The sequence below is a fragment of the Xiphias gladius genome, chromosome 20 (assembly GCF_016859285.1).
Source record: "Xiphias gladius isolate SHS-SW01 ecotype Sanya breed wild chromosome 20, ASM1685928v1, whole genome shotgun sequence".
Taxonomy (NCBI): Eukaryota; Metazoa; Chordata; class Actinopteri; order Istiophoriformes; family Xiphiidae; genus Xiphias; species Xiphias gladius.
The window spans coordinates 18,630,888-18,654,275 of NC_053419.1; the positions used below are offsets into that span (position 1 = coordinate 18,630,888).

Consider the following 23,388-nt stretch of genomic DNA (forward strand, 5'->3'; position numbering starts at 1 on the left):
TTATATTATTTAGTATTTGCAGTAATATTCAGATCACTTATTCAATCTATATAGAAGCCTTATGACACAGTAACCTTTTTTTTGTGATAACAGTTCCTGAATCGATACCAAAAAAAGTACTTTGACATTTAAGCCTGAAGAATATAAGCATTTCTATATATATTTCATATAAAATGTAAACCAAACAATTCATTGTTTGTCTTAAAACATAGCATCTGTACAATGAAGAAGTAAAGGCTAAAATTGGCAAAATTATGATTTAAATTATGAGAGTGTATTAATAAGTAAACATGACTAACAATATCGCCGGGGATTCAATGCGAGCTCACAGTACTTGTTTTGTTTTTTTTATACCTGGTGCTATAGACATATCTTGATCAGTACTGAAGAAGTATTGCGTCTTAAAACCCAAAAGTACGCAAAAAGTACTGAACTGATTTGCACAAAAAACTTGGTGGAGGGATGGGGCATGGGCCAGGGAGGAACCCATTAAATTTTGGTGCGGATCCAGGAATTTTTTATCACTTTACTTAACATTGTGAGATAGGGCAGGTATACGCTCTACTGAGTGCCATTCTAGTTTTTTTTTTTTTTTAAATAATCGTATATATTCAGATTCCAGAAATTATGTGGCACAAAATTTATTCTAGATACAGATTGTACTTTTACTATCATCTCAAACAAGTTGATATACCCTAAATTTGAAGATTAGTACTAATGTTTTCAGGAAAATTAGACCTTGAACATAGAACGTTTGCCTCATAACTTAAACCTTTTTACCTCAATGGCATTCCAGCGCATGCAGCTTCAGTTCAAATGCATCATGGTCGTGTTATGTGTCAGTTGGTTGCTTTTAGGACTGCACGATCCTCAAGCTCTGCTGCCTTCTGAAAGTGATTAATCAGTTCTCTTAGTTATATCCATCTGCAGGAGATTCTCTTATCACGATGCACGCAATGTCCTTGATTCGTTGTGGTCAGATGCCTTTGTTTACTTATGAATCTGTTGGTCAATAATTAACAGAAAAATATACATGAACCACATTGTTAACCTGTTGTGCTACGTTATCAAAATCTATTATTTTTTATTAGCCTGAAACAAAAACTGAACATTATAACATTCATGAAGGGAGGATTTATTTCAAGAGTGTGTGATTAGATGCCTTAGTTTTAGCTAGGTAGACTTAATGATCTGGAAACTGGGTATGTCAAGCCTATCCACAAAAACACAAAGTCGTCCTACAAATAACCCAGAAGAATACTACAGGCCCCGGCCAAACCTGACATTTAAAATGAAATCTTTCTGGCTTTCTTAACTGAACAATGAAATGCTATTATAAGAAGTAGATACATGCAGCATGCATTGCAACTGGAATGTGACTGCATCCAGAAGACAATCCGAGAGCTGTGAAGGCCTGTGGTCTAGTAGAAACTTGCGATGTTTTAAGATGTTGCTAAAAGCAGATGGGCCACTTTCTCTTGATTACTGTAAACATGTTTCTCTCAGAAAACTGAAGCCAACTTTGGTGTTTATTGATGAAAGTTTAACTTGGAAGTTCAGTGCCATTCGCTTGTCCATGTTGTGCTGGTCTCAACACTGTTTTTCATGAAATGTTCTGTACTATTTAGAACCAATTATATGCTTTGAAAAAAAAACAAACAATACAAGTCATTGCAAACTTGGGGATAGTATTTGTATTTAAATATGTAAAAGTTTGTTGGATTATTTTGAAACAAAAATGCAGAATGACAGCTAAATAACAACACAGAGAAATATGAAAGGTGTCTGGCATCGACAGCACTCAATGCACTGATGTGTGTGGCGTGATATTTGAGATAATGGCTTGTTTTACAGCATACAATGCTAAAAGGTCCAATTATGGAAAATGAACAGCTTCATGGTAAATACCAGTTAGATGATAAAACGTCTGCCACGTGTCTTTGTTTACTTTCCTCCATCACTGATTCTTTAATGAACCGTTGGAAACGTCTGAAAAGGCAGCTGTGATCTTCTGTCTCAGCCCTGCCATGGAAATTAAGATGGCCTCCTGTTGTATAGAAAACAGGAAATTATTAAATGAACAGACTGTTCACGTGCTGGTGAGCAGAACAGGAAAGTTGAAGCCAAATTTAGATCATAAAGCATTTGCTTGCAGTACAAAGAGTGTAAATATATCCTTAAAGCTTGTATTAACATCTCCGTCCTCACCTCTGTGCGAATGGTCCTGCTGCCCTGACCGGGGCATGTGTTGAGGTAAAGGTCAAATAGAACACAGGGGTCAGTCACATCCAGGTTTTGGTCAGCGTCTACACTGGCCTCCAATCCCTGAAGACCGCCAAAAACTACCAAAAGATGCCTAAAAAGTGGGGGAAAAAAAGTCTAGTTTAAATGAATAGAACAAATTTATAAAATACCAACAATGGAATAACAAAACTAGGAGTCTACAGCCATGCTAGCAGCTCTGAGAGGCTGCACTAAGGCACAGTGCTGACGAGCTAAATTCTAAAACAGCATTTATTTGGTAATAAACCAAAGTTACGAACGAATTCGAAACTTGACCTGATGATGGCGCCAGAGGAAAAGTTAATGGATGACCAAGGTTACTAGTCATGGCAATGCTTTATAGTTGTTTAGACATTTCACTTAAATAATCACAAATGTCAACCTCATAGTGGCAAAAAAAAGGAAAAGTCAGGGGATCACCAAAGTCAGTAGGATTCCTCCTCTGCGGACCATGAATACCTGTAGAAAATTTCATGACAATCCTTCCAATAATTGAGATACTTCAGCCTGGACCAAAGTGGTGAACCACCCGTCCCTAGAGTCACGCCGCTAGCATGGCTAATAAAAACGTCCTCCGACTTCCTTTACCCTCTTATCGGCTCCTGAACCTACTTGAATGGCGACAGTGTGGTTGGGTCCATGTTGCTGCCTCTCTCTGATGTGCCGATAGTCAGATCGTATCCCTCTTTATACGGACTTTCTGTGAAAACCGCACCTGCATTAACAAACCAACAGCGATAAGGATACAGCCGTGAACGCAGGGCTAAGTCTCATACTGGATTCGGCTCCTAACTCTCCGAGACACTGCAAACTAATTTAAAGCATATGTTTGAGTAATAGCGGCGTATTAAGAGAATAAGAAACCTACTGAGACAAGATGCCAGGCGGACACTGTAACCCCAGTAGAGACCTCCCTCAGTCCTGGGCACATGAGGAGCCACCACCACACCTTGAAATATTTTGCTGTCTGAGGATGAGGCACAGACAAATGGACATACACAGTCAGTTGATGTGCAGCATCTTGAGCATGATGAGAATTGTATTCAGAGAATATACAGAAAACAGAAAAAAGGTTACAGTCCGATGGACAAAATTACCTTGGTTCTGCGTCTTGTTGAGCTCGACCGTGACTCGAAGTCCAGACTGCAGCTGTTTATCAATCCGAACATCCTGTGGGAGCAGATGGACATAGAGTGGTTCAGTCTAATACGCCAAATAGTCGATTAGAAAAAATAATCTGCAAAACCTTGGCAATTAAGTATGGTTGGGTCATATTTAAGCACAAATGGCAGAAAATTCACTGGTTCCAGCCTCTTAATTCTGAATATTTTCTGGTTCTCTTTGTCTCCTATTAAATTAAATTAAATTAAATTAAATTTATTTGGGTTTTGGACTGTTGGACCATTTTACCAAACAATATATCAATAAATCCGGAGAATACTTCGAAGATTAATTTATAATGAAAATAATCATTAGTTGCAGCCCTACAGTCTATATTTACAAGTAAATGTCAACACTACCTTTTAGTCCACATTAGCTGATGGCAGTAACCTCTCTGAAGACGTGCTCACCTTTCTCATTCCACAGTTGACTAATGAACCTTTCCCTTGTTTGGTTGGCCTGTCGAGGACAATTCCTTCCCGGTATTCTGACTCCTCATCTATCCTCATGTGGTGAGGACTGTCTAAAGGGTTAAGCAAACCTGGTAGGAGAAAAAAAAAGGCCAGTAGCTAGTCAAAATTTGTAATATTTCATTTGTAAGCCTGTTTACACTTGGTATTACAATGTAACCTTTACGTAGATTTAGCGTTAAAATAATGATCAAATATCAATATCAAAGTAATCCAGTGACAGCTGTCAATACATCCGTGGCTACAAGGAAAGTAGGAACTGCTAATAGCCAATTATGTCCCCTTATGTCCGAGGGGGCACCACAGTGTCAGTCTTTGAAAATCCGTGCTGTAAAAGAAATGTATGTAAAAGGAAATTACCTGCATACTGTAAATCTTGATGCTTTGGGAAGAACCACTTGCGCAGGTACCTGGTGGAGAGGAAAAAGCTGTAACACCAATCTGATGAAATTGGCCGATGCTGGAGATCCGTTTATAACACGTTCCTACTTACTGTGGGCATTCGAGATACTGGAGTATTCTGGCAAGCTGAATGCAAGCATGCCCTTTCTTCCCAACACCTTTAAATTCTCCTTCAACGCTCCTGCGTGATAAAGCCAAAAAACGCAAAAACTTTTCTATTAGCTCTGGGACCGTTTAAGGGCGTGTTTCCCAATGTGTTGAACCTCCGTGTGAACTTACTTGACATCTTCCCCTTGTTCATCAAACACAATGATCTCGTCAACACAGAACACGACACAGGCTCGAGCGATCTGCCCAGCCAGGTATGTACGAAGCTCAGTGGACTGAGCGTTGTCCAGGACAGAACCTGGCACGGCCACACTCACTGTGTAAGCCCGACCTAGGAGGTACAGGTCACACATTACAGAACCCTATTGTCGGTCATATAGTCTAACAACAATCCATGAAATGATGATTTACGGTACCTTTTTTGTTCTGGCTTTGTTCAAGTTTCGCTCTCTCTGCGGCCTCTTCCCGTCTCTGCTTTTCCAACTGTTTAATCACCTTGGCCTCTTTCCTTTGCTTCTTAGCTTCCTTTACTGTTATTGAGGAAAAATCAATGATACCGACAGGAAAACTGGATGCATCTAGACAGACTGGCAGTATCCGAACTGGTGATCTAATGAGGTGGTTCAGAACGTTTTTCTTTGTCTTGTGTGATAGTAAACGGCATGCTTCGGACTGCTGGTCGAACAAGCAATCTGATACCGTCGCCTTGTCTTAAGCATATTTTTCACCATGTCTGACATTTCATAGACCAAACGATTAATCAAGGAAACAACTGGTAGATTAATTGATGATGAAAATAATCATTAGATGCAGCCCTTAAAGGATTTGTGTGTAGGTGAAAGTATCCAGTAGATACAGGAAAGCAAAGCAAACATTTGATAGAACACCTAAACAATAAACACGATTTGTGTGACAATGTATATATTTTTCTCTCTGAATTCTTTAATCTTGTGGAAACCCAGTGAGGTTCTGACATCCATATTGGAAACCACTGGTTTGAAGATATAGGGTGTCATGTGTTATAAAGATTGTAAAGCTACTTTCTTAAAAAAAATAAATAAACAAACAAATAACCTTAATTTAATCAGGTAGTCTTATTGAGACCAAGATCTCTTTTGCAAGAGAAACCTAAATACAGCAGAAGACATAAGAACATCAAGTTGTTTTAAAGGTGGAATGAGCAGCATGTGGGTACAAGGTACCTGCCAAGTCGAGCAAGGACATGATGCCCCTGTACTCGAAAATGAAAAGGCTTTATAAAAAGAAACACGTTTTCTAATCTTCAGATTATGTGAAAGGCGAGGCTGCTGTCCAAGCAAGTTTGTGATTTTGGACTTTATAAATAAAAGTGGCTTGTCTATTTAACAACGGCTACACTTGAGAAGTAAAGTCAAGCGGTGACACCCGAGCCTCCAGGAGAGCAATGCTGAAACCAACGTGACTGGTATCACATGAAACCACTCTCCTGAAGGTTGATCAACAGGCTACGAGGGATTTCTACCTCCATCCTGTGGCTGAAGCATCAGATGAAAAACTGAGATGTTACATAACAGTAGCGTAACTTTAAAATAAACAAAATCCACATATTAATCCTCGAACGAAGACACTTGAGAAAAAACCCCAAACATTTAATTTGGTTGTTCGGCAAATAAAAGAGCGTGCTCCGGCCGAAAGCTAGCAGCTAAATGTAGCTGTGTTTTCACTCACTTTCTGCTTTTCTTTTCTTCCAGTCCACCCTGTCCTCAGGCTGTTAAAAAAAGAATAAAAACAAACAAGAGAAACATTATAGGTGATAGAGGAAAAAAAACCGACAATGTCATTTTTATGATAAACACGAGAATAACATTACCAGAGAGGAAACAATTTTGGGTCTTTTCGCTGCGACGTCGGCAGACATTTTTACACGCACCAACATGTGAGGTTTATTTACTTCCAGGTCACCATCCGCTTTTCAAAATAAAGGTCTGTTAGTGCTGCCAAATGAAAGCAAAGGCCTGAGGTTTCACCAATTGAAAAGGTGGGATTTTCTTAACACCGCCAGTGCTTTACTTAAATTAAGGCCAAACAATATATTATAAGTTTAAAGTGAAACATAGGAACCTTAACTTTCCACCAGCAGGTTATAGTTTTGAAGTGTGACTTCTACCTTTTTTCTGATTTATTATTAAATTAAAAAAAAAAAAAAAAAGATGACTTCCAAGAGTATAAAAACAAGCAATGAACATTTCTGCTTGAATCTGGATCCAATATCAACACTACAAACTTAGCTCACCTTATTTTTGATCAGGGTGGTAAAGTGGGTTTTATTTATTCTGATCATTTATTGCTTGGGGATCTTTTTTCTTCTTCTTCTTTTTTGTTCTGAAAGTCGTTAAGGAATAAGAACTTTCGTGGCTGTAAATGTAAATGTTTAGGTTGTTATATAAATCCTTTTTGTGGTTGTGAGGGCAAAGAGTGTGTCATTCACATTCCTTTATCAGACAGACATGTTACCAATCAGGCTATTGGACAGAGAAGAGTGTTAATAATTAACAGAAGATGTGGATTTATCATTGGCTTTATCAAACCTTTTGGATACTTCGATACATGAAAAATATCTCTGCAATAACTGAGATACAGAATATTGAAAAATGTTTTATGCACAGTTTTCTGCCTGAAATCATTGCACAGAAAGATTCACAAGGTTTTCTTTTTTTCAAAGCCTGAGTTTTCTCACAAGTACTGTTTGAGGAAAATCTGAAAGTTGAAGCAGTTTGTATACATTATAGTGCCTAGTGTGTGTGTGGGACACAAAAAAAAAACAGAATATGGCTTGATTTAACCCAGATAACCGAAATCAGTTTAACTAGCCTGTCAGGATCTCATTGGACAGGTATTGCATCACGACGCGCTCTACATCCTTGGCCAGTTTACTTTCTGTGGCTCCATGTTCTCAAGATGTCCTCTCCTGCATCCAGTGTGGAGTCCTCCTTCTAGACAAAACCAGTTAGTTGAGAAGAACTGATAAAGAGAAACAAATTGCAAAAGGAGACGATTTAGATCAAATTACGATGAATTTAACTTTCAAATTGGATTTTGTTTACCTTGAGAAAACGGATGTATTGTAGTCTTTTCTGTGCTCTGGACTGTAGAATGCAGAAACGGGGATTGTGGCTAAACCCTGCAGAAAAAAAGCCAAATTATATATAAAGAAGTTGATGAAGATGTATTTTTTTTAAAAACAGAAAATTTTAAGTACATCATCCTACAACGTAAATTGTAAAACACTCGTGCTATTGTTTTTTAATTTTTATAATCTTTAATTAGTTTAATAAAGTTTTCATAAAATTTCCAATGATTGACTTCTTTTTAATTTAACAAATCTGAAGTCATTAGTACTCTGGTCACTGAGGGCCACATCTGTTAAAAAAGAAAGTTAAAGTTAGTCATAGATACAGTGCATCCACTAACAAAGAGAAAGCGTTCAAGCTACAACAACTTTAATTAGTAACTATAGTCTGACAAGTTTTTTGTGGTGCAAAGGGCTCTGATCATGGATAGATTACTGAACTGAAATGGCCCAGGCACCCAAGTTGTGAAGGTGGCCTCCGGACCAGGAAGTGACTGTTAATATTTCTTTTTGGCGAGTCAAACGACCACAAAGAGACCCAGAATGAGTACGAAGACACAAGAAACGACTCCATAGAGACATGAAAAAGTACAACTCTGACAAACTGCAGTCCAATTTGCCAGAAGACTGAGTTCCGTCCACCCCTCCTCCAATTGACCTTTCAACCTTTTTCTACCTTTATACTTTTCTTCCTTCAGTAATTCTCTTTTGAATTAAACGTAGAATCCTGAGATCTTCAAAATATCAGGTTGAATTAACAACACACAAGAAACAGTAAGAATTCTAAGAGCAATTAATAAAATAACGATTAAAAAAAGATTAAAAAGCAGAACATAATTAAAGATATAAAACACAACTTATTTGCAGTCTTTGCAGCTTTCTTATTGCTACGAGACTGTTCATGGAAATTAGAAAGAGGGAGGCTTTTTTGTTGGTGGATTTTCTTCAGCGTCTCTACCTCAAACCTGGAGTTTTCATTTCTACACCGATAATATCATCACCAACTGTCAGTGCACTGCTGATAGCATAAAATGAGTGGGATACATATTCCCAGCGCAGGTTGGCCAGAAAGCTGATATACTGAATGATATGTGTGACAATAATATGTCATCATGTCATAGTAGATATACCGGGAATCAAACACCTTTTACACGCACTCCTACTGAACCTGCTAGTCAATGTAGGAAAACTGGGATTGATGTATACTAAGAAATTAAAATTTTAATCTCCAATCTATCTAGAAATGAGACACCTCTTCACTACATTTTTAAATAGCTTTTACGTTGCTGAATAAAATGTTCTTTTTGTTTCACACAGATTATACAGACATCCGAGGACTGTAATATAATATAATATCCTTATTTTATATAAAATCCTTAACTTGGAAAACATTGTGCCGATAAACAGATAATGAAACTGAATAACACAAAATTCGGATTCATTAAAAGCTTTATTAAACTTTTTGCTTGGTTTGATTCAGGACAAATATCTCTGCAGTTAAAATGTGACACGCAGCAGAAGTACATAATTTCATTAAAAAAAAAAAATCACCTAAATACTTCCTTTAAAATGACTGAAAAATAGCTATAATATTGAAAATATTTTATTCACAGTTTTTTTAAAATCATTGCACGGGAACATTAACAAGGATTTTTTTTTTTGTTAAAGTCTGAGTATTTTCACAACTGCAGTATAAGGACAAATGGAAAGTGGATGTTGTGTTTGTGTACCATACAGTGCCCTGATGTGGGGACACACACTTAGAAACACAGAATGTGCCTCATTTTAACTGGGGAGGCAGACCAGGCCAGTTTAAGTAGCTTGGTGAACTCTGGATGGATGCGTAATGCTTCACATCATGGATGAATTTACTGTCCGTGGCTCCACTTTCTCAAGATGTCCTCTGCGGCATCCAGGGTGGAGTCCTCCTGTCGGACGAAACCAGTGAGTGTGCGTGAGAAGGACTTGGCAAACGGCACGGCCGAGTGAGACAGGAAAAGGCCTGGGTCAATTTCATTTCAGTCAACTAGGCTGAATTTTACCTTGACAAAACAGAATCTGATGTACTTGTCAAACTCCTTGCTGTGCTCCGGACTGTAGAACGCAGAGACGGGGATTGTTGCTAAACCCTGCACAGGAAAAAGACAAATGATAGAGTCTGAAAAAGTCCGAAAAATCAGAAACAGGATATTCTAAATACATCACCATACACCAAACATCACTTGTGTCTGTGCTTTGGAAAGAATACATTTTTTCAGGATTGATCAAGTTTTAAATCTTTACCTTCTCTTTAATTAGCCATTTCACAAATCTGGAATCATAGAGTTCGTCCTCAGTGCCCTGGTCATTGAGGTCCACCTCTGTTGGAGAAAACAAAAAAGAAAAAAGGAAAAAGAAAAGGAAAAGAAAGCTGAGGTGAATATTAATTATAGTGCACAAGTCGAGAAATAAACTGATAAAATAACACATTCAAAAATCTTTGTAAGAAATCTAATAATGAATGCAACCAGTTCAGATGTTTGTCCGTCACTCACTGGCAGAGGAGATGTCTGCGATCATGAAATAGCCTCCCTCTGGCATGATGGGCTGCAGGCCCACACTCTCCAGACACGAGGCCAGCTTCTTCCTCCTCTGGTGCAGCATCGCGGGCAGCTGCTGGAAGTAGCTCTCCGGCGTCCCGAACAGCGCGTGCTCTCTCTCAAAGCCGCGAGCCACTGCCTCCTGTTGCAGACGGGGATGGATGAAAGAGAAAGACAATAAAGGAAAAAGGGTGAAAATGGGACACACAACAGCTCACAATTGTGATTATAAGCAGATTTGATAAAGCGTGAGAAAAGCTGTCCTCAACTTTCTCTGCCCATTTCCATATGGTAGAAAAGTTGTCGGTCAGGTTGTTGGCAGATGCGAACTTGTCTGAGTTCAGGACACTAAAATCCCTTAAATTAAACACTAGACTTCATAGGTATTCTTCTCTATAATAACCCCCTTAATCCCATATTTTCTGCTTATTTGTTTGGCGGCTTTAAAAAGGTGGGAACACCTGTGAAAATCTGGATGGTAGCCCCAAACATACACGAAACCCACCCTTCACACAGAATGCACCTTGTGTATTGTCCTTGTTGACCTGCTCTTTTGTTTTATTCTATTTATTTCACAGTCTTTATGGTCTACTACAAGAAATACAAATAAAGTAAAAAACAAAAAAACAACCATGTCTTCCTGTCCGATAGCTTCAGCTGCATTGGCTGCACCATCAATAAAATGGAAACTTTCTAGATGTTTTATGCAACATTAACATTTCCCCACAGGTCAGCAGGACATTTGCTCGTGTTTTTGGAAGCTCTGCTATTGAGGCTGGAATTTGAAAATAAAAGATCCTGGACCACGGCCGTAATCGCACTGCACTGCTTAAGATTTCAAGGAGGAGGAGCTAAAAATTTCGTCCAGCATTCAAGGCTCCGTTCTGAGAGGAGCTACAGTAAAGAAGCCACCTCCAACAACAATATGTGAAACGTTCAGGGAATTCGTTGTGTTGACCTGAGCAGCTGTTGCACAGTGGTAAACGCTGTTCTGATGGATGGTTTTCAGGTGTTTGATGATCTGTCCGGAGCCGATGGCCCAGCCAACCTGAAAAGACGACACGGGCCATGAGAACAATGTCTGGCGAGGCAGAATCACACAGCTTTGCCGACCTGAACACCTGTGCATTACCTTCCAGCCGGTGGCACTGAAAGTCTTCCCGGCACTGCCAACAGTGATGGTTCGCTCCCACATGCCGGGAAGGCTGGCTGTCAATAACAGCAGCAAACACAACGAGCGGCCATATCAGTACCTTTGCTCTGGGGTTTGTGGGCATTTTTGCTGAACTGCAGCTTTACAGTATCTCACCTATCTTTACGTGCTTGGCTCCGTCGTACGTCAGCCACTCGTACACCTCGTCACTGATGCACAGCACATCGTGTTTGATACACAGATCGGCAATCATTTGGAGCTCTTCGGTCTTGTAAACCTTTAATTGACATATATGTGTGTTGCTTATGTCCGAGACCACATTAATACTCAGTGAGACAAGAGAATTCAACAGTAGAAAACACATTTCGAACACGGGACAGCAGCATTTTTGTGCACAGAAATAGCCTTCACTTCGCTTTCGGCACACACGAGCACAGCAAAGCCCTTCCGTCAGCGGGCTGGGTGCGTTACCCAACTAGTTGAGGGCCGGTGGTCAATGTCTTACCTTTCCTAATGGGTTGTTGGGAGTGTTGATAACAACGGCTTTTGTGCGTGGAGTGAATTTGGTGGCCAGCTCCTCAGCAGAGAGAACCCAGTCCCCACTTGCCAGGACGGTGCCGCCTTCAACTTTCTTTAAATCAACAAAAAGAAAGAGAAAAATACTTCAAGGTAAATGTATGAATTTAAGACAAATGTATAAATCTACCTATCTATCTTTCTAGATATATTTTGTTTTTCGTTTTTTTTGTAATGTGTAAACACTCACTGGCCTCAGAGGTACATACACTGCCTTTCCTCCAGCCATCTTCGCCATCGGCTGGTAGCAGTCAAAGAACGGCTCGATAATTATGACCTGAAAGACAAAATGTCTGTTAACTTTTTCTTTTTTCCAAAAGACGAACCACACGTTAAGCTACTGTATGTCGCACCTTCACACACTCTGCTGTGCTGAAGCTGAAAATCGAAACCCGCGTCTAATGCCATTAGTTTTCTTCAGTTCTTGGTATTTTTTTAAGTAAGCACCATGTGGAGGAGTTTTAACACAGAGTAAACCACGCACACACTTTTTATTCAAACCTGTGCAAATATCTTCTGTACTCGCTTCTCTTTTGCTTTTTATATTTCCATAATTATTGTTGAGCTGTGGAACATTTTGACCCGACACGACTGATTTTCGTACCTCATCCCCTTCATCGACCAGAGCCTGAAATGCATAGAAGAGAGCCTGATAAGCTCCAACTGTGACCAGGATGTCTTCCAGAGGATCGATCTCATGTCCCACAATCCTACTGAAGAATTGAGCCAGACGTTTTACAAGAGGGGGATGACCCTGACGGGAATAAACAAACATGAACACATTAAGTGACTCTCACTGTTTGTTCTGCATCCATTTGTCCTTTTAACATCTGGTAAAATAAAAATACTGAATTCATTCTAACATGAACCCAAATTAAGGATGTTTCCTCTGACATTCACAGGGAGACACAGGCCTTATCCATGTGTCCGACAGCACTTACAAAAGCGCGGGTGTACTGGTGCATGGGGGGTCCTCCGCGCAAAGCTTCATGGAAAGCCTCCTGGATGAACGGAGGAGGGGAGAAGTCGGGAAATCCCTGCCCGAGGTTCACTGCCTTGTAGTCTGCTGCCATTTGTGTGAGTTCAACCCTGTTCGGTGCAAAGACAGCTGGTCAGACCCACTGCCGTGCTGTAACCAGAACTATGAGATAGAATCAAACAGCCGCGGGGATATGACCAAAAAATCGTGCCCTGTGACAGTCCTGTCATGTGCCCCCGTCTTCTGAGGCACCAGTGCCCCTACAAGCAATTTCATTAGATCTAAATACTGAACAATTTAATTACTGATTTACAACAAGCAAGTAAGAAAATTAATCTATGTATGTATAATTACAAATATATATAAATAATAAGTGCTTCTAATAAATTATTTCTGTAGAAAAGAGTTTAAGTTTAGATTTGAGGGCGTAACTTTTAGGACTGTCAATGAGAGGCTGAAAATTAAAGGGTCGGTTCACCCAAATGACCAAAAATTCAACAAATCCTAAAAATCCTCATTACTTTCAGGTGTATGTAGTTTTTTATTTTTTATTTTTATTTTATCCATCTCTGACACGGTATCAGTAAGAAAATAGCATATTTATCTTCTACATATAAAGTGGTTTATCTTGTGCTGGGAAACATTGTTTTCGGCCTGATTTAATCAGTCCGAAAACAATGTTTTATATATGTGTGTGTGTGTGTGTATAACCTCTTGCTCGGCCTCGGTGCCTCCCGTGCCGCTCTTACCACTCACCAAACGTTTTTATCGACGCCGTCCGTCCTGCGCGCCTGGAGCCGCCTCGACATGATGGTCTGAAATGAAAGCACCGTATGTGAACAGGCCGCGGCCAGCGAGCTGCAGAGGCGTCGCCTCGGCGGAGCGAAAGCTCAACCCACCTGCCGACTGTTCCTAAGCGAGCTCTGGCGAATAGCGGTCAGACGAGCGGCCAGGTTCCCGGTTATTCCCATCAGCGGACGTGCATCGCCTCGGACAGCGGCGCACGGGAGTCTACCACCGGTCAACAACCCCCCCACCCCGCCCGCAGGAGAGACGTCGGGGGCGGGACCAGGGAACTCTCGCACTCCCCCTCCCACCTCCTTGTGTTTGCAATTCTACTTCCTGCCGGCTGGACGGAGCGAGAGCTTGAAATCGCGAACGGCGACGGACACATGACGGAAGGGGGCGCACGTCCGGCTGAAGCGCCGGCTATGACAAGTAAAAATCACTTCCTGCATTTAAAGGAGTAGTTCATCATCCTGGGACACGACTGTATCTATTTTCTCCCCCACAGTGGCCTTTTTCCATTTCTTTGTACACCCTCTTTTTTTTTCTCGTCCCACTGTGGTGGTTTTGCATCTCTGTGTGGTCAATTTGAGCCTTTTTTTTGTTGTTGTTTTATGTCTCTCTTAGGTCAGCTTGAGTCTCCTTGTCCCCATGTTGCATCTCTGAGGCCAGTCTTTATTCTAGGCCAACCGCTGACCAGCCGCTTGCTGCACCTCAGCTTCAGATCTGGGGCAGGGACGCGACAGGGACATCCACCTCCTCATCTGACTGAGAGCGAATAAGCAAATTTTCCCGGGATGTCAAACCATTCCTTTGGAGAAGACCCATGCCGAGGTCTGGCATCTTAGGGAAGTGGACAAATAAAAAGCGAACTGCCAGAGAAGTTGCGTTTCATGTTCATCGCAATGAAGGGTTACTTTTTATTGACCAACAACAGGCGTCAGAGGAAGGAAAGGAGGTACAGGCACTTTCACATCATTCAATAAATCACACCACGATTTAAAAAAAACAAAGACAGATTGACTTATTTAGACTTTGCGTTTGTTGTCTTATCATAAAAACCCCACACAACACACAGTCCCTCTGCCCCACTGCAGCGTTTTACAAGTCCTCGGGCAGCACTCGGCCTTTCTTCCGCGCCCTGTCCTTCTTCTTCTCCGTCTTGACCTGCTTGCGTTTCTGGATGTTCTTCCGTCTCTTGTCCTGCCGTTGCTGCATCTTCTCTACGACGCTCTGGCTGCGGTTGTCCCAGTTCTTCTTCCTCTGAGCGCGCCCCTTCTCCTTCCTCTTCAGCGAGGCGCGCAGCATGTCCTCGTCGTCTTTGATTTTGATGCCCTCTGCTTTATAGAGCAGGTTGGTCCATTTGATCTTCTCCTCCATCTCGCGGGCCTTGCCCTCGTCTTTCTCCCTCAGCTCTTCCAGCTTCGCTTTGCGAGCTTCCACGCGACTGAGCAGCTGTTTGTAGTTCTTCCCCGTCAGCGGTGTCACCTGGCCCTTGATGCTCATCCTCTTGTTCTTCCGTTTCAACATTTTGTCCACATAAGCCTCTTCCACCATCTCCACCTTGTTGAAGATAATGGCGGTTTCATTTCTTTTGCTCGCAGCAGGGGCTTGCTGTTTTTCCTCCTTTATATCCGGCGGCTGCTCCTCGCCACTGTCTTCTGCCAGCTTCTTCATCCGAAACTCTTTCCTCTTCCGCTTCTTGCGCTCTCGCTCCAGCTTTCGTTTTGCTCGCTTTGCCTGGACCGCCTCTGACAGTGCATCCTTCGGGGCTCCCTGAGGAAAGATTTGTGGAACCCGATTAGTGCCTAAGAATTAGTAACCTGTTTAAACTCTGTAGGATGTGGTGGCGCCACTCTCTGTTGTATAATTCAGTCAGGAGTCAGTCATGTTGAAGTGAACTGCACCAACTGTAAACAGTGGATAATGGAAACCCGGGTGGATGGAAATGGAGACGTGAACGTGCGCATAGTTAATAATGAATTCTGGCCAGGTTAGCACAGAACTGGCCTCCTCAGGTTTAGTGTCTAGGGTAGCTGGTGTATCATAAATTTGCGCTTTACCAGCCAAGTTAAACTCTAAATAATGCAGCGGTCAAGACCCCAAACCTTCGCAGTTGCACAAGAACAGTGATACTTCTGGAGCAAGCGACAGCATGACTCATGGCCCCCGGCTTTGAACTGTCAAAAGACCATAAACGTGGTACAGTACAGGGACTCTGAAACCACAGACATATTGTGTGTGTGTGTGTATATATGTATGTTTATCTATATATCTATACATAGATATAGATAAATTATAAATATATATATATATAGATATATATATAGATATAGATATATATATATAAATATAAATAGATATATAATCTATATAGATATCTATATAGATATATAGATATAGAAATATATAGAGAGATATAAATATAGAGATAGGTAGGTAGATAGGTAGATAGATATAGAGTGATATATAGATTTCTATAGACATCTATATAGATATAGAGATAGATAGAGAGATAAATAGATATGGTTTTAAAAACGAACATGGTTCCAATTGAGGAGACAGTGGGTGGCTTTCTGTCATAGCCTTTTAAAATATGCTTACCTGCCCCCTGGACTCCTCGATCTTCTCATGTAGCCTCTTGCGCAGAACATCTACTGTTGAGAAGTTGGACTGTACATTAACTCCTTCAAGAAAAAAAATAAAATAATGAATAACGTGTGACCGTTGGAAACATAAACAATGTTTAACAACCGAGAGAGAACTGCTGGTACAGAGAAAAATACGGTGTGGACACGCTGACATCACAGTGTTGCTGTAAATGGAAACATATTTTGCCGAGCTTCTGTACCTTTAGGTGTCTGTGTTGTAGAGCCATCCGGGCTCTCAGCTTTGGAGCCATTCGGTTTTGCTGTGGCCGGGCTTTTCCGCGCCGCTGGAGAGACCGAAGGCTTCTGCTGGGGTTTAGGTTTCTGCTCATTGGAGCCCCCTTCTTTGAAATTTTTCTTTTTAAACTTTTTCTTCTTCTTCTTTGGAGGACCAGTGTCACTTTTACCCTTGAAATGAGCTACACACACACAGAAAAAACATGCACAGAGATGTATTGAAGTCATGCATATTACGTACACCGAATTTTAATGGCAAATTTACAGTCAAATGGACTGCCATGCGTTCGCAAAAAAGCAACTTCAACAAGGTTAGGCAGTGCTATCAAATTCAAAGAAAAAGGTCAGTGTATATCTGATGATTTTCTGTGAATCATAGGTTATATTTTACATCATGGTTATCTCGTTCCCGCATTTTCTGAGAAACAAAAGCCGATAACAGCTGATACGGTGGGTGGTATTTCCCTTCAGAAATTGATGCAGTTACGCTGCTGCCACAAACATGAATTCTTTTGCCTTTAAACAAGGTTCGAAGACACGTTGCACAAACTATTCTGTTTCAAGCGTAACTCCAGCCTTGATTATTTGGAGGTGTTTGAAGCAATAATACTTTAAAAAAAAAAAAAAAAATCAGTTAAAAATGGTCAAACTGGTGATGTTTATTTTCCTGTTTACGACAGTTAATAATTAATCTCATTGGCAATTATTCTGTTGATCTTTTTTCCCCCTTCGTTAAATCTTGTGACCCATTAACATGAAGCAAAATGTCCCTGTGACCACTCATCATGGGTTGCATGTCTATATATTATGAGCTGTTCCTTTTAAGATTGTTTCAACTGAATATTTTTTGGAATCTGGAAGGTTAAAACTACAGTATTTCATTATAAATGAAGAAAATTAATTACCATTTATAATATCTGAGGATAACTTGGCACTATATATATATATATTATTTAGAGTGTGGTCAAAGTTTTTTAGTTTTAGTTCAGTTTCTATTTAAGATTTTAGTTATTTTAGTTTTTATTGATTCTTGATTCTATTTTGTTGGTTTTGTGATTCATGTGTGATTTGACTGCTTTAACGTTGCAGTTTTCAGAATAATAAACATAATTTTACATATTGGAATAATTTTATTAATTTTTTTTGCTCTCCTTCCTACCAAGACAATCACCTCAAGTTCCTCCTAAATTAATCTTGCAACCACTGCGTTAATCAATCAATCGTTTTATTACAAAACGACAGAAAATACCGAAAAATATCTGACACAATTTGCTAAAGCCAATGTCCTCAAACGCCTTGTTTTGTCCCACCAACAGTTGAAAACAGTCAAAATCCTAAAGATGCTCAATTGAGGATATTAAACACAGAAGCAGCAAATCATTACGTGTCAGAAGCTGAAAGTATTAAAACTGTTTAGTATTTTTTTTTCCTCGCTATAATGTCTCAAATAATAAACCGTTTATCAAAATTGTTGTCGATTAATTTTTCTAAACTAAGACTAGGTCATTTATCGATTGATTTACCGGCCCCTATTTCTGATATTTGTGTCGTCGATACACATGTCATCACAGGAAAAACTGCCTTTTAAAACAGCGTAGCGCCTCCTGCGGTGAGCTGTCGTAATAGCAGGAGGTTTGATGACACATACCTGCCTTTTAGACGCTTTTCTACCGACCCCCCCCCCAAACACGTGAAGAACACATTATTGTCTTTAAATTGCCGGACGGCCAGTGCCGCTCCTTAGGAAAAATGGGGTGTAAATGTAACGTTACCAAACGGCCTCTTCTTTGGCTCCTGGTCTCGCTGGGAAAACAGTCGGCTTGCGAGTTTCTGAATGTACGAGTCCTTGGAGGCGAGATCCATGTCGACAGCCGAGCCGAGCCGAGCCGAGCCGAGCCGAACTGTCAGCTGGAATGCGGTTTACGCGGACGGGTGAGGACAGGGATTTACTGATTCAAAAATATATATATGTGTGTGTGTGTGTGTTTATACCGACACATTTCTGCACACACGTGGGTCCCAAACAGCGGGGCGGAGCGTCGACAAAAGCCGGAAGTAGTAACACCAGAAACGGTCCCCCTCTGATCGGAAACATGTCAGTTATGTAGCTGCTCTACGGTCGGTCGTCTCATCCGTCTTTCAAAGCCCCCTTTTCCATTAATGTTTCGATCCAGCATGGCTTCTCTGAAAGCGGTGCTCGCCTATTCCACCAGGCTGCTATCGACACTAAAGAAACCGGTAAGTTGCCGTGTCGTTGTGACTGTCAGACCTGCGTCTCCACATCCTCGTCGTTCCTCGCGACCTGCGGGGTCGTGAATTCACTTTATTTCACGTTATTGCAGACCAGTGTCATCCACGTCAAGAGGACGTTCCTCCTGCCCAGGCTGCCTCTCTTCAGACGTGCAGACGGTAAATATCGCCCCTCTTGAAAATCACCCTCAACATAACGATGGTACTGGACACCAGCTTGTTTGCACTTGCCCCCCCCCCCCCCCATAACATTATTTGGAAAACAAATGTCAGCAGATACAAAAATGCAGAGAAATATGTGTTTAAGCAAAACACAAAAAGTCCGTGGCACTAATGTGGACAGACAGAGGGAATATACAGAGGGGTTGATTTAGACAATTTAAAGGGATAACATACCAAGTGCTACATACAGATTAGGTTCTTAAAACAATGGTGTTAACAGAAGATTCAGTAGTTTTAAAGATTCAAATGCCTTTAAAAAAAAAAAAGGGTCTGGTACCATTTAAAAATGTCTAAACTATGTATATTGTATTTGGCTAATAATGGCTAAAAATATATTTGTCTTTAGATTTTTGAAAAATTGTGGAAACCAAACAGCACTTTATAGTAATACATAGAGAAATTAGTATATACACTCATTGGCAATTTTATTAGGTACACTTGTACAGTCTAATGCAATCCATGTTATTTTATTTTAAAACTATTTATTACTATTATTATTATTATTATTTATTTTATTTTTTTTTTTACACTGTCATAGAGGTGTTGTAGTTTTTTTAGCAATGAGTTCATAGTTAGTGGTGAAGTACGACTGGACTGCATTATACTGAAAAGGTGTTTCAAAAATTCTGCCCCCCACATGTATGTAAATAGGGAGGACAAAAAAAAAGCGACCACTAATTAATTGAATTTTTCCGACAATGTCAACGGAAACTGAACATTATAGACGCTCTAAAGGTGAAAGCTGTCGGACTGAATTGCAATACATTGTACTGGTGAACCTAATAAAGTGGCCACTGATTTTATATTAACAATAATAAACCCGGCAAGATCTCGCCAAGATTTTTCTAATTTGAGAAAATTCCTAAAATAAATGTCGCAGTGTTTCAGACTGAGCTTTACAAAATGAGGAATTTTCATCAGGTTTAAACTTTTTCATGTGCGTAACTGGACAACATTTGGGAGTAATCTTTCTTGACACTTTTCTTATCATATTTGTCAGCAATATTCTACAGCCACATATTCTTCCAGTGTAAATGTCTGACGGGGCTGTTCCATTTCACTCACTTCCTGTCCTGCGTGTCGTGAATTTCCAGGGAGGCTCAGCGGCTTCGGGCGACGGTCCGGCTCTACAGCAGTCGAAGCAGAGAAAGGAGAAGACTCTTTCCTCAAATGGTTCCTGCTGCTCATCCCTGCCACCACCTTCGGCCTCGGTACATGGCAGGTACAGTGTATTCCCTTTGCTTTCAAGAATGCGGATGCGTCTTCGCTTCATTGTTGTTGTCTAACGGACGCGGGTACTTTTGTTTCTGCGAAGGTGAAACGGCGTCAGTGGAAAATGCAGCTGATTGACGAGCTGACAAGACTCACTACTGCAGATCCCATCCCTCTTCCTCTTGAGTAAGTACACGGCAGACACTGGAGCTGCAACGATGAATCTGTCAGCCGATTGAAAGAAAATTAATCAGCAACTGTTTTGACAGTCCATTCACCTTTTAAGTAACTTCTCAGGCAAAAAAGCTAAACGTTCTCTGGTCCCAGCTCATCTAATGAGAGAATTCACCATTTTGGACCGTTGGTCAGACCAAATATGACATCACCTTGTGCTCTACGATATTTTGACGGGCATTTTTCACTGTTTTTGGATGTTCTATAGACTACACAGTCAATCGACTTATTGAGAAAATAACATTGGTAACATAACGTATCATTAGTTGCAGCCCTAGTAGACACATTTAATATTCTCCTCACACACACTCAGGATCACATGGCAGATCCTGCAGACACTGGAAGGAGCTATATCCTCTCCTGCCTTATCAGAGAGACTGAAGCAGATGTTGCATTTTAGAAGAAATATGCAAGTCGGCTTATTAAGGGGATAAACCTTTACTATGTAAACGGAAAAAAATTAGCCACGTGTCGGCGGCGACTGCACACTCAGCCCACAAAAGTATATAATCAAAATCTATGACTGTGTTGGCTATCGATGACCAGACTCGCTTGTCATGTTTCTCCCGGGATCCTAGTCCTCAAGAGCTGAACAGCCTGGAGTACAGAAGGGTGAGAGCGCGTGGACAGTACGACCACTCACGGGAGCTGTACATCCTGCCTCGCTCCCCAGTGGACCCGGAGAAAGAGGCCAGAGAGGCGGGGAGGCTGTCTTCAAGCGGGGAGACCGGCGCTAATGTCATCACCCCGTTCCACTGCACTGACCTCGGGTAAGGAGCGGGACTGGTCATCACCGGGGTTAGAGCCTGTGGTTCGTAATAGCGACTGCAAGGCGCTCTTACGCTGTATTCAACAGCGACTGATCTTTGCCACCTTCACCCGCAGCATCACAATACTGGTGAACAGAGGATACGTCCCGCGGCAGAAGATAAGACCAGAGACCAGGATGAAAGGACAGGTTAGTGGTTCAGATGATGTGAGACAGATATTTTAGACTGGTCTGTAGCCTTGGATTTATTTAGATTAGTCCAATGCAAGTCAGGATCAAAGTATGGATTAATGTGCTAATTATTTTCTCAATTAGTCGATTGATTGATTGATTTATTTATTTATTTAGGTCTATAAAACATCCCAAAGCAGTGAAAATTGTCCGTCAAAATATCCTAGAGCACAAGGTGATGTCATTAAACTTGGTTGTGATCCGACCAACAGCGCAAAGCCCAAAAAATATTCAAATTACTATAATTTGTATTCAAAAATCTTCATTTGCAGTCAGATTCCACCATTTGCTTAATTTTCCAAGTAAAATGTCCTTGTAGCTCCCGAATTTTTCCAGAAGGCAAACGTTTTCTGCTAGAGTGAGGGGAGCTGAGCAGCGTGATTCGGTTGCTCAGTCAGCCGTGGTTTTTAGTTTTGAAAAATAGCTTAATTTACCCAGAGTTCATGGCAAATTAGTCCCAATTAAGATAGTCAAGAGCTACACACAATGCTTGGCGCATTCCTGTTCCTTTGTAGACTATTCACACGTAAGTGTATTTAACAAAGAGTAATAATGCGTCTGCGCAGGTGGAAGGTGAGGTGGAAGTGGTCGGGGTAGTCAGGCTGACAGAGACCCGAAAACCCTTTGTTCCAAACAATGATGTGGAGAGAAACCGCTGGCATTACCGCGACCTGGAGGCCATGTCCCGGGTCACTGGAGCCGAGCCCATCTTCGTTGATGCCGACTTCGGTAAGGTCTCATGAACAACAAAGTCCATGATGCTCTCTTATTCAGCTACATCATAGCTGGTTTCAGATTTCAATATACAGCTTGCTTAATGTTAATTACCCTACGGGTTTGCGGAGAAGGTAACTGTTTCCCCCCGCTCGTGTGAATGAAAATGATGTGGTATTACGGTGAACGTTAATGCGAGTGTCCCGTGCAGGGAGCACCATTCCCGGTGGACCGATAGGTGGACAGACCAGAGTCACACTGAGGAATGAGCACATGCAGTACATAGTTACATGGTAAGTGGACGCTTTCCTTTTGGATTAACTACACTTTGATGCTGTTGTACTGTAAATAACCCGGTAAACGTCCTGTTAATAGCGTTGATACATTAATATTTTCTGAATTGACTGTCATTTGTCACTTTTTTTTTTTTTTTAAGGTATGGCCTTTGTGTGGCAACCTCCTACATGTGGTATGCCAAGTTCATCAAGAAGATTAAAGTGTGATATGATTAAATGCAGTGCAATTACACATGGATACTGTCTGAAATGTTGCGTAGAGCCTCTGACACTTATTTGTACTGGATCAGCTCCAGCTCGCTGCATACGTTCACTGACAAATTTGTAAATAGCTGTGGATTATTCTCCTGAAACATGTATTGCAAGAATAAATATATAAATTAATTGAGCTCTCGCTTTCTTCTTTTACATACGTAACATGTTGCCAACTAGTGTTCCATAAACTAAATGGAACACTTAAAGGTAAAATACTAAAACCCATTTGCTGTGGAAAATTATGGATAACGACATAAATTTAAGCCCATTGGTCTTGGGAAGAGACAAGCGGCAGTTACGTTTTCAGCTGGAGGCCCTACGTTAAATGAAAGTTATTAGGATGTACCACCTCAGAGTCAGTCATTAGTTCTCCAAATTGACTCAGGTGTCATTTGATAACATTGAGTTTACAGTTCTGAGGAAAGAGTGTGTAGAATGGAATTGTCCCGAAATCAGTTGAACATCTTTACACATTGTTTTACGATGTTTCCTTTCAAATGAGTTTTAAACCCATCTATCTAGCATTGTACCAAGTTGCTTCTTTGTAAAATTACCAATGTGGTCTTCCCTATCCTAACCTCATGTAATTTAGATGGAACACTGAATCACCAAGGGACACACACACACCTGAGTTTTAAAATACATTTACTTTTCATCCTTGCTTATGTATAAATGATGTATTTGAATAAGTTCAAAAGTATTTTTTTCCTGACA

General features: G+C 40.8%; 4 protein-coding genes across 5 annotated transcripts; 1 reads left to right on the plus strand and 3 right to left on the minus strand.

Moving 5' to 3' along the window:
• Positions 1-1,679: 1,679 nt before the first annotated feature.
• On the minus strand, positions 1,680-6,381 carry spout1 (SPOUT domain containing methyltransferase 1). The gene is made up of 12 exons (XM_040157340.1): positions 6,274-6,381; positions 6,132-6,171; positions 4,841-4,954; positions 4,596-4,755; positions 4,408-4,497; positions 4,275-4,324; positions 3,855-3,985; positions 3,381-3,453; positions 3,152-3,250; positions 2,896-2,998; positions 2,209-2,356; positions 1,680-2,047 (listed from the first exon to the last, which is right to left on the minus strand). The coding sequence occupies exons 1-12, from the start codon at positions 6,337-6,339 to the stop codon at positions 1,958-1,960; spliced, it is 1,164 nt and encodes a 387-aa protein (XP_040013274.1). The 5' UTR covers positions 6,340-6,381; the 3' UTR covers positions 1,680-1,957.
• A 2,739-nt stretch (positions 6,382-9,120) lies between these two features.
• kyat1 (kynurenine aminotransferase 1) lies at positions 9,121-13,868 on the minus strand. The gene is made up of 13 exons (XM_040157243.1): positions 13,720-13,868; positions 13,577-13,635; positions 12,783-12,930; positions 12,446-12,595; positions 12,032-12,118; positions 11,771-11,896; positions 11,422-11,542; positions 11,245-11,321; positions 11,071-11,160; positions 10,068-10,254; positions 9,817-9,893; positions 9,576-9,662; positions 9,121-9,461 (listed from the first exon to the last, which is right to left on the minus strand). The coding sequence occupies exons 1-13, from the start codon at positions 13,789-13,791 to the stop codon at positions 9,402-9,404; spliced, it is 1,341 nt and encodes a 446-aa protein (XP_040013177.1). The 5' UTR covers positions 13,792-13,868; the 3' UTR covers positions 9,121-9,401.
• A 622-nt stretch (positions 13,869-14,490) lies between these two features.
• surf6 (surfeit 6) lies at positions 14,491-18,603 on the minus strand. 2 transcript variants are annotated; one of them, XM_040157244.1, is made up of 5 exons: positions 18,488-18,603; positions 18,264-18,399; positions 16,458-16,673; positions 16,211-16,293; positions 14,491-15,382 (listed from the first exon to the last, which is right to left on the minus strand). In XM_040157244.1, the coding sequence occupies exons 1-5, from the start codon at positions 18,584-18,586 to the stop codon at positions 14,708-14,710; spliced, it is 1,209 nt and encodes a 402-aa protein (XP_040013178.1). In that variant the 5' UTR covers positions 18,587-18,603; the 3' UTR covers positions 14,491-14,707. The 2 variants fall into 2 exon arrangements, with proteins under 2 accessions (XP_040013178.1, XP_040013179.1); XM_040157245.1 differs by having other exon boundaries at positions 18,484-18,581.
• Positions 18,604-18,618: 15 nt separating this feature from the next.
• LOC120806275 (surfeit locus protein 1) lies at positions 18,619-22,807 on the plus strand. The gene is made up of 9 exons (XM_040157246.1): positions 18,619-18,729; positions 18,834-18,900; positions 20,058-20,185; positions 20,279-20,361; positions 20,988-21,179; positions 21,295-21,367; positions 21,976-22,138; positions 22,335-22,416; positions 22,560-22,807. Exons 1-9 carry the CDS (start codon positions 18,652-18,654, stop codon positions 22,624-22,626), a joined length of 933 nt encoding a protein of 310 aa, XP_040013180.1. The 5' UTR covers positions 18,619-18,651; the 3' UTR covers positions 22,627-22,807.
• The last annotated feature ends 581 nt before the right edge of the window (positions 22,808-23,388 follow it).